General features: G+C 44.3%; 1 protein-coding gene across 1 annotated transcript in view; it reads left to right on the top strand.

Moving 5' to 3' along the window:
• The window catches only part of LOC119430358 (microtubule-associated serine/threonine-protein kinase 2), a 106,042-nt gene that overhangs the window by 47,348 nt on the left and 47,994 nt on the right, over positions 1–10,700 (top strand). The window contains exons 7-9 of the mRNA XM_037697763.1: positions 5,765–5,840; positions 9,004–9,213; positions 9,324–9,425. Coding sequence (XP_037553691.1) covers positions 5,765–5,840; positions 9,004–9,213; positions 9,324–9,425 — 388 coding nt within the window. The remainder of the gene's footprint in view (positions 1–5,764; positions 5,841–9,003; positions 9,214–9,323; positions 9,426–10,700) is intronic.

Genomic DNA, 10,700 nt, shown 5'->3' with positions numbered 1-10,700 from the left:
TAGTCTAGTTAGTTATAGTCTAGTTAGTCATAGTCTAGTTAGTTATAGTCTAGTTAGTTATAGTATAGTTAGTCATAGTCTAGTTAGTCATAGTCTAGTTAGTTATAGTCTAGTTAGTCATAGTCTAGTTAGTCATAGTTTGCTGAAGAACAAACATGCCAATTCCATTTATGGCCAATTGTGTTGCAGATTACTGTCAGTTACCATCCATCCATCCATCAATCATCCATCCATCAATCATCCATCCATCAATCATCCATCCATCCATGCATCCATCCATTCATGCATCCATCCATCAATCATCCATCCATCCATGCATCCATCCATCAATCATCCATCCATCAATCATCCATCCATCCATGCATCCATCCATCAATCATCCATCCATCAATCGTCCATCCATCAATCATCCATCCATCAAACATCCATCCATAAATCATCCATCCATCCATCCATGCATCCATCCATGCGTCCATCCATCCATCCATCCATCCGTCCATCCATCCATCCATCCATGCATGCATCCATCCATCCATCCATCCATCCATCCATCCATCCATGCATTCTTGCATCCATCCATCCATCAATCCATCCATCTATCAATTATCCATCCTTCCATCCATGCATCCATCCATCCATGCATCCATCCATCCATCCATCCATCCATCCATCCATGCATCCATCCATCCATTCATCCATCCATCCATTCATCAATACATTATCTTTACCCACTTCTTCCTTTTCGGGTTGCGAGGGTCACTGGTGTCCATGTCCAGCTATCACTGTGCGAGAGGCGGGGTACACCCTGGACAGGTCTCCAGTCCATCACAGGGACACATAGAGACAAACGAGACAAACAACCATTCTCTCTCCCGCTCACCTAGGGACAATTTAGAGTTACCAATCAGTCTAACATGCATGTTTTTGATCTGTGGGAGGAAACTGGAGTACCCAGTGAAAACCCACGCATGCACGGCGAGAACTTGTAAACTCCACCCAGAAAGGCCCCTGGACCAAGAATTGAACCAGGGCAACCTGCTCGCTGAGAGGCAGCAGCTCTACCAACTGCATCACCTTGCTGCCCTGAGTTAAGAGATAGTTTGCTAAAATACAAACATGCTTATTCCATTTATGGCCAGCTGTGTTGTGAATTAGTGTCAGTTACCACATCACAGTATTTTAGCTCAGTAGCTGTAAAATGCAGTTATAATTTATGAAGGTTAGTTTGCAGCTCAAGGTTGTGTTGCAGTGATGACAAACTGCGCTGTTTGGTTCCACAGAGCTTGGTTTATTTCTGAAACGTCACGTCTATGTCTCAGTTAGTGATTTATGAACAGTCAGAGGCTGCTTAAGGACACACGTGAAATTTTTATCACATTTTTTGCCTTTGGTGGTAGACAATAAGCATACAAGACACAAAGTATGACAAAACTGTAGCATAAAGGCTGATTTTCATCTTGTGCTCTGCTCTTGTCAAAGACCACAAGGAGAGAATCGTGTCAGGAGACAGAGGAGAAGAGGAAAGTGAAGAATGTAGGACTGAGGGTTGCAACTCTAAATGTGGGGACAATGACAGGCAAAGGTAGAGAGCTGGCTGACATGATGCTGAGAAGGAAGGTAGATGTTTTATGTGTCCAAGAGACCAATTGGAAGGGCAGCAAGGCTCGCAGCATTGGAGCAGGGTTCAAACTGTTTTACCATGGTGTGGATAGAAAGAGAAATGGGGTGTTACTGGTCATTATCATTATGGGTGATGTGTCTGAAGGTAGAAGTAGAAGGTCTGATGCTAAACATTGTCAGTGGTTATGCTCCACAGGTTGGATGTGATGTGGAGGAGAAAGATACATTTAGGAAAGATCTGGATGAAGTGATAGAGAGTATTCCCAGGGAGGAGAGAGTGGTGATGGGAGCAGACCTGAATGGACATGTTGGTGAAGGAAACAGAGGATGAGGAAGTGATGGGTAGGTTTGGTGTCAAGGAAAGAAACCAGGAAGGACAGATGGTGGTGGATTTCACCAAGAGAATGGAAATGGCTGTAGTCAACACCTGTTTCCAAAAGAGGGAGGAGCATAGAGTGACCTATAAGAGTGGAGGAAGGAGTACGCAGGTCGACTACATTCTGTGTAGATGAGGAAATCTGCCTGAACCCCTCATTCACTGTTCTTTGAATTGAGAAATCTCCTCGGATGAGGAGCAAAATGTCTTCTGTTACAAATAAAGTCCAGTTGTTCTTGTATTAAACTTTTTTTGATGTAGAGCAAAGAGGAAGGTAGCTAAGGCAAAGCAGAAGGTGAAGGATGAGTTGTATGAGGAAGGAGAGAAGAACTTGTACCGATTGGTGAGACAGAGGGATCAGGCTGGAAAGAATGTGCAGCAGGTTAGGCTTGTTAAAGATAGGAATGGTAATGTTCTAACAAGTGAGGAGAGTATGACATGAAGATAGAAGGAGTACTTTGAGGAGCTAAAGAATGAAGAGAATGAAAGAGAAAGAAGAGTAGAGGTCATAGAAACTGTGGACCAGGAAGTGGGAAAGATTAGTGAGGGTGAAGTCCAGAAAGCTCTGAAAAGAATGAAGAAGGGGAAGGCAGTAGGACCTGATGTCCAGTGGAGGTTTGGAAATGTCTTGGAGAGATGGCAGCGAGGTTTTTGACTCAAATATTCAATGACATGTTTGAGGGTGAGAAAATACCTCAGGAATGGAGAAGAAGTGTGCTGGTGGCCATTTTTAAGAACAAGGGTGATGTACAGAGTTGTAGCAACTACAGGGGAATTAAGTTGATGAACCACACGAAGATCTGGGAGAGAGTTGTGGAAGCAAGACTTAGACGAGAGATGACTGTGAGCAGCAGTATGGTTTCATGCTGAGAAAGAGCACCACAGATCCATCTTTGCTTTCAAGTCAAGTCAAGTCATATTTATTTATAGAGCACAATTTAAAACAGATAGACTGTTATCAAAGTGCTTAACACTAAGGGTGACACTAAAAAATAAAAAGCAGTAAGAATATACCTTAAAAAATTTAAACATCATTAAAATGAAGACATGGAACAAGATATACTAAATCAACTCACACATTATGAAACGCCAGAGAGAACAGATATGTTTTTAGCAGGGATTTGAACACAGGAAGGGAGGTGGCATGCCTAATGTTGGGGGGTAGGTGTTCCACAGTTTGGGACCCATGACCGAAAACGCCCGATCTCCTCGGAGCTTCAGTCGTGTTTTTGGAACAACCAAAAGCAGCTGATCGGATGATCTCAGAGCCCGAGAGGGAACATATGGTTCCAGTAGCTCAGAGAGGTAGATGGGTGCGAGGCCATTGAGGCACTTATAGGTCAGGAGGAGAATTTTGAAATCAATCCTAGTTCTCACAGGAAGCCAGTGTAGGGAGGACAGAACTGGTGTGATGTGCTCATACCTCGGTGTACCGGTTAAAAGCCGAGCTGCAGCATTCTGGATGAGCTGTAGCCGTGAGATGGAGGCCTGGCTGACCCCAGCATACAGTGAATTACAATAGTCCAGGCGGGTTGTGATGAATGCATGGACTAGTGTCTCAAGGTCGGGTCTAGACAGCACTGGCTTGAGCTTAGCTACCTGCCGCAGTTGGAAGAAGCTTCTCTGCAGAACCGAACTGATCTGTTTGTCGAACTTAAAATCCGAGTCAAAAACTACTCCAAGGTTTTTAACAGAGTGCTTCAGATAAGGCTGAAGGGAGTCCAGGTTCACAGGATAAGAGGCGGCAGCTGAGCTAGGGCTAAAGACAATGACTTCAGTCTTCTGGTCGTTAAAACTTAGAAAATTTGAAGCCATCCATGTCTTAATGTTGTCCAGACATTTGAGGAGAGGGTGGACGGAACAAGCACCGGCTGGTTTCAGTGGCAGGTAGATCTGACAGTCATCGGCGTAGCAATGGAATGGAATACCATGTTTTCTTAGGATCGACCCCAGCGGAAGCAGATAGAGTGAAAATAGAAGGGGTCCGAGAATCGAGCCCTGCGGGACACCGCAGGAAAGAGGCATTGAAGTGGATAGATTTTTACCCACCTTCATACAAAAACTCCTGGATGTTGACGGAGAAGAATAGAGGGGTCAGAAAGAACTCCATTGTGTCTTTGTGGATTTAGAAAAAACATACGACAAGAGGACATGTTAGACTGGTACAAGACATGTTTGAGGACATCAGGACAGTGGTGAGATGTCCTCTAGGAGTGACTGATAGCTTCAAGGTGGAGGTGGGAGTGCATCAAGGATCGGCTCTGAGCCCCTTACTGTTTGCTCTGGTGATGGACCGACTAACAGATGAGGTCAGGCAGGAATCCCCGTGGACTATGATGTTTGCAGATGATATTGTGATCTGTGGTGCGAACAGAAAACAGGTGGAAGGGAACTTGGAGAGGTGGAGGTATGCACTTGAAAGAAGAGGAATGAAAGTCAGCCGTAGTAAGACAGAGTCCATGTGTGAATGAGAGGGAGGAGGTGGAACAGTGAGGCTACAAGGAGCAGAGGTCACAAAGGAGCAGGACTTCAAGGACTTGAGGTCCTCTGTCCAGGAACATGGGGAGTGTGGTGAAGAGGAGAAGAAGAGAGTCCAGGCAGGATGGAGTGATGGAGAAAAGATTCAGGAGTGATTTGTGACAAAAGGGTGTCAGCAAAGGTCAAAGGAAAAGTTTACAAGACCGTGGTGAGACCAGCTATGTTGTATGGTCTGGAGACAGAGACATGGACAAAAAGACAGGAGACAGAACTGGAAGTGTCAGAAATGAAGATGTTGAGGTTCTCCTTAGGAGAGACAAGAATGGAGAAGATCAGGAATGAGATCATCAGAGGTACAGCACAGGTTGAACACCTGGGAGATAAAGTTAGAGAGGACACACTGAGATGGTCTGGACATTTCCAGATGAGGGACAGTGGTTTGGACATGTCCAGAGGAGGGACAGTGGTTTGGACATGTCCAGAGGAGGGACAGTGGTTTGGACATGTCCAGAGGAGGGACAGTGGGTATAATTGTAGAAGGATGTTAGAAATGCAGCTGCAGGAAAAAGACAAAGAGGAGACATATGGATGCAGTTAGAGAGGACATGGAGGTAGTTGGAGTGAGGACAGAGGATGCAAAGGACAGAATGAGGACAGAGGATGCAGAGGACAGAGTGAGATGGAGGAGGATGACTCACTGTGGAGACCCCTGAAGAGGGAAAAGCTGAAAGAAGAAGAAGATGCTCTGGTCTTGTTTCAGTCTGACCTCTTCTGCTTAGAGTTCCTGGGGGTGTCAAAGCCTCCAGTGCCCCCTGTGCACCTATTAAAGACTCCCACAGTCCCTGACTACACATCAAACATCGCTGCTTGTCAGTCCTCATTAAAGTCATCAGTGTGTTGGCCTAGATTGCACGACGTGGCTTCAGCACCTCGACTCGTCTCATTACCTCCGTTCGTATTACGACACTCGTAGGTGTTTGTCCAGATGTTTCACTTCAGAACTGATTTTTTGTGTCTAACCAGAGAAAGTTGCTCTTAAATATAACATGTTTTGTTGCTTTGCTTTTATTTTGTCTCATGACTCTTTGTTTTTGACATTTGATGCATAATCTAAAACAGGAGCACAGAGGACTGAATGTCTAAGCAGAAGGTTCTGACGTGACAGTGTGAGGAGAAACACCGGACTGGATCCGTGCGCTGCCTCGTCGCTCTTTGTTTGCTTCAGTGTTGTTTTTATTTAGCTCTGCAGAGTAAACGAGACTCGTGATCTGTGTGTTTGTGTCTCCTCAGCCCGGGGCGCTCTCCGTCCTGCTATGACAATGAAATAGTAATGATGAACCATGTCTACAAGGAGCGCTTCCCCAAGGTCAGCCTCACACAAACACACACACACGAGCGTAAAGTGCGCCGCCACACACACGTCAAACACGCCGACGTCTCACCTGCACCTAAACCATGACTCACTATTTCACTGGAGTCAGATTCTTTAAGAACACGACCGATGACTCGTTAGTGCCACGGGGGTGAACATAAATAAACAAGTAAACGAGTCAACATCAGATGCATTAAAAGCACAGCTTTGTTTATTTAAAGATGAAAAGAGGCACGTGCACTGAATGAAAGTCCGAGTGCTGGTCAGATAAAACCTGCCGTTAGGCTTTTATTTTGTATGAGTTGTTGTCTGTCATAGTACAGCGAGTTCAAAACAGTAACAGCAAACAATAGAAATACACGTTCTATACCTGGTTCCATCTGATCAGGATTCAGCTGATCATCAGGCGTGTAACACTGTCACAGTTTAGTGCACGTTGGAACAGACAAAAGTCAAATACTGTTGTTTAATCCAATTATCCCAAACAGACGACCCCTTCCCAGAGATAGATCTAGTAGAATAAAGCACCGTTGCTCCTGGATCTCGTTCTCCTCCTCACATCTGACCTGGCTGTGACGTACAGGGGAAATAAAAACGGTTGTTTCGTCCGACTTGTCCCATTTAAACAGTCAACAGAGACGGAGACACCCCGCGGCCAACTTCAGTCCATCACAGGGACACCGGGACAGGTCTCCAGTCCATCACAGGGACACCTGGACAGGTCTCCAGTCCATCACAGGGACACCGGGACAGGTCTCCAGTCCATCACAGGGACACCTTGGACAGGTCTCCAGTCCATCACAGGGACACCTTGGACAGGTCTCCAGTCCATCACATGGACACATAGACACAAACAACCATTCACTCTCTCTCTCTCATCTAGGGACAATTTAGAGTTACCAATCAGCCTAACATGCATGTTTTTGATCTGTGGGAGGAAACTGGAGTCTTCTTCTTCTTCTTTTTCTTCTTTCGGCTTTTCCCTCTTCAGGGGTCTCCACAGCGAGTCCTCCTCCATCTCACTCTGTCCTCTGTGTCCTCTGTCCTCACTCCAACTCCCTCCATGTCCTCTCTAACTGCATCCATATGTCTCCTCTTTGTCTTTTTCCTGCAGCTGCATTTCTAACATCCTTTTACCAATATACCCACTGTCCCTCCTCTGGACGTGTCCAAACCACTGTCCCTCCTCTGGACGTGTCCAAACCACTGTTCCTCCTCTGGACATGTCCAAACCATCTCAGTGTGTCCTCTCTAACTTCATCTCCTCAGGTGTTCAACCTGTGCTGTACCTCTGATGATCTCATTCCTGATCTTCTCCATCCTTGTCTCTCCTAACAAGAACCTCAACATCTTAATTTCTGCCACTTCCAGTTCTGTCTCCTGTCTTTTTGTCCATGTCTCTGTCTCCAGCCCATACAACATAGCTGGTCTCACCTTTGACCTTTGCTGACACCCTTTTGTCACAAATCACTCCTGAAACTTTTCTCCATCACTCCATCCTGCCTGGACTCTCTTCTTCACCTCTTCACCACACTCCCCATGTTCCTGGACAGTGGACCCCAAGTCCTTGAAGTCCTGCTCCTTTGTGACCTCTGCTCCTTGTAGCCTCACTGTTCCACCTCCTCCCTCTCATTCACACACGTTGTAACGGTTATGTGAAATCAAGGTTTGACAAAGGCGTGACAAAGAGACCATCTTATCACAAGCAGAACTGGTTTGTTCCACTTTGGAGTAAGCTGTTGGAGGAAGAATCTGTTTTGTTTTGTGTTTCCTTGACTGATGAAGCCTTCTGGATCAAAGACAAAACGTTTCAGCACCAAATAAAAAAGAAACTGTCCAGATGACCTGACTGAAAAATGTTGGATATTTCTGGATAGGTTACCACACGTATTGGGACATTCCACTCTGTGGTCGAACTAGTAAAATAATAAACTTGAAACTAGCAACATGGAATGTGAGAACCCTCCTGGATTCCACTGGCAATTATGTCAGACCCCACAGAAGATCTGCACTAGTTTCCACTGAATTGAGGCAGTACAACATCGACATTGCTGACTTGAGCAAGACAAAGCTCCTAAATGAAGGATCCCTTAAGGTAGAAGGAATGGGTTACATCTTGTTCTGGAAAGATATCCCCCTGGTGGACATCATCTGCATGGTGTTGGATTGGCAGTCAAAAACAGCCTGCTATCAAGCCTGACCGAAACACCTGTGGGCATCAGTGAAAGGCGGATGTCTTTCCATATCCCCCTAGCAAATAATGGTTTTGCTACCTTCTCAGTGCTTATTCATTCAACCTTTATTTATACAGGTTAATCACTTATGCACCAACTATGGCATCTGATACCGAGGTCAAGGATTGCTTCTATCAGCCACTAGATTAGTCTCTCCGGCGGATCCCCAAGACCGATACGATCATCTAGTTGGGCGACTTCAATGCTCGAGTTGGCCAGAGCAACAGGATATGGGCCTGAGTGCTTTGTGAACATGGCATTGGTCAGGTGAATTCAAATGACATAAAACTTATGCCATCCTGACCACAGGACTGTCAGAGGAGAGAGGAAAAGTTAACAGAGACAAAGAGAACAGAGACACAGGAGGAACAGTCCTCCTGATGCCAGTACTACCACCACTATAGCAACTTTCATTTGTCCCATCTGCAAAACAAATGTAGCTCCCAGATTGGCTTTTGTAGCCATCAAAGAACTTACAAAGGACATACGTGGTAGTCATCATTGGACTATGATGGACAATCAAGAGAGAGTCTTGTCATGTCGTCACAGAACTGCTTGTGTTTCCTCTTCCATGTTCCCTGTTTTCTTAGTTTGAGTTAGTAGCATGCATCAGGACATTTAGTTACGGTCGTAGTTTTTGTCTGCCTCATCAGCACTTTTGGTTTTACTTTGTTAAATAAAACCTTTTTTAATTTTATCTTCAACTTCCTTGTTTCCAGTCTGTGTTTGGGTCCAATCCTCCATTTTCACCAACCTACTGACAGTAACACTCCGTGACCTTTCACGTTCCATCATGTACATAAGGTAGTCCACTGCATCCTTGAGACGCAGGACCCTGCAAAGACTATTCGTGTTCAGGATGATTTTTTTTACCTTGTAGAGTTATTGTCTGAAAGCACCGTGACTGTTTTGTCCACAACAAGGCTACAGCTCAGATGGAGGAGCGGCTGGCAGAGTTCATCCAGAACTACTCCCCAGAGATGGTTCTACCGCTGGCCGATGGGGTCCTCAGCTTCATCCACCATCAGGTTGCTGAGTTCTCCAGAGACTGCCTGGCCAAATCACAGGAGGGGCTCATTACCAGCGTTTACTTCCGGGAGCTGCAGGAGAACATGGAGAAGATGCTGCATGACGTGAGTTGGGAGACGCGAGACACAAAGGTGGAGAGGACCGTGAGGAGGTTCTTGGTGGCTCCATGTCTTACAAACTGACCTCACTTTTGTTTCTGTCTTTTCTTCATCAGGCATACGAGCGCTCAGAGAGTTCTGAGCTCACCTTCGTCACAGAGCTCGTCAAAAAGCTCTTCTTCATCATTTCTCGTCCTGCCAGACTACTGGAGTGTCTGGTAAGTTCCACCCCATCATCTCATTGCGTGTAGATATGCTGATACTTGCATTAAACTGAAAGCTGGCATCAAAACGTGTTTTCTGCAGATACAGTTTAGTAGAAACTCTCAAAGGAAACCCTAGAAGAAGCAACACCAACCAGAGCTCATTCACTCTGTATGCAGACAAGATCCTTCAAACTTTATGGGTGAAGTGATACAAATACATTTCAGTTTTTTGTTGTTTAAACAATAAAAATAAATACAGATGTTTCTCTTTTTCATATGTATCTGTAACTTTACGCCCAACATGAAAACTGAATGGTGCTTCATCCGTACAGAAAAAGTAGTAATAAAGTATTTAGGGCTGCAACGAACGATTGTTTTTAATAATCGATTAATATTTCGATATTTTTTGTGATTAATCGATGATTTGGTAAAAAAAAAAAGGTTTTAATTTCTACCTCTTTATTCCAAAACTGAACATTTGACTGACCTCGCAAATCGCATAAAAAACAGGTTGCTACTTGACTATTCTGTTAGTAAAATATTGAATAATAAAAAACAAGTTAGTCAAATAGCTTCAATAAAAAATAAATGTACACAATAATATACACAAATGTATACTTTATACCTGCACAATATGTAGCTACTTTGTAAAATGTGTCCTTGAAGGAAGAGTGTAACCTGGATTAACCTGGATTAAAAGTGTGGATTATTGTAACCTGGATTAAAAGTGTGGATTATTGTAGTGAAGCCTTTGTCTTCAACCATCGACAGAGGCCTCATGTCAGTGACGATCATGTTCAGGATGTTTCAGTGAAGACAGCTGCTGCTGTGGTGTCCATGATGTCTGTCCATCATGAAGGATGTTGTTGTTTGTTGTTGTTTTCTGGAATGAGACAGTAAATATGTTTTATATCATAATTTACAGCAATTTAAGACTTGCCTTGTTTCACTTACAGTGTTAGGTTCAGGCAAAAGTAGCTAAAAGAGCAATTAAACACACACACACACACACACACACACACACATACACACATAAAATACTTAATTACACACATTTGAGTAGATGTAATAAATTACTTTAATTCCTGTCTAAATGCATCCTGCCTTACTTCCATACCTGCAGTGTCTTCACTCAGACTTTGTCAGCAAATTAAAACTTGAAGTTAATCATTAAATTATTACGATCATTGTGTTAGATTTATTAATAAATCACATTCATCCTCTGCTTCATCCTCTGCTTCATCCTCTGCTTCATCCTCTGCTTCATCCTCTGCTTCATCCTCTGCT

This window comes from Nematolebias whitei, chromosome 3 (genome assembly GCF_014905685.2).
Source record: "Nematolebias whitei isolate Nwh7 chromosome 3, NemWhi1, whole genome shotgun sequence".
In the NCBI taxonomy this organism is placed as follows: domain Eukaryota; kingdom Metazoa; phylum Chordata; class Actinopteri; order Cyprinodontiformes; family Rivulidae; genus Nematolebias; species Nematolebias whitei.
The sequence above is the reverse complement of the archived record's forward strand: the minus strand, read 5'-3'. Positions and strand labels throughout refer to the sequence as shown.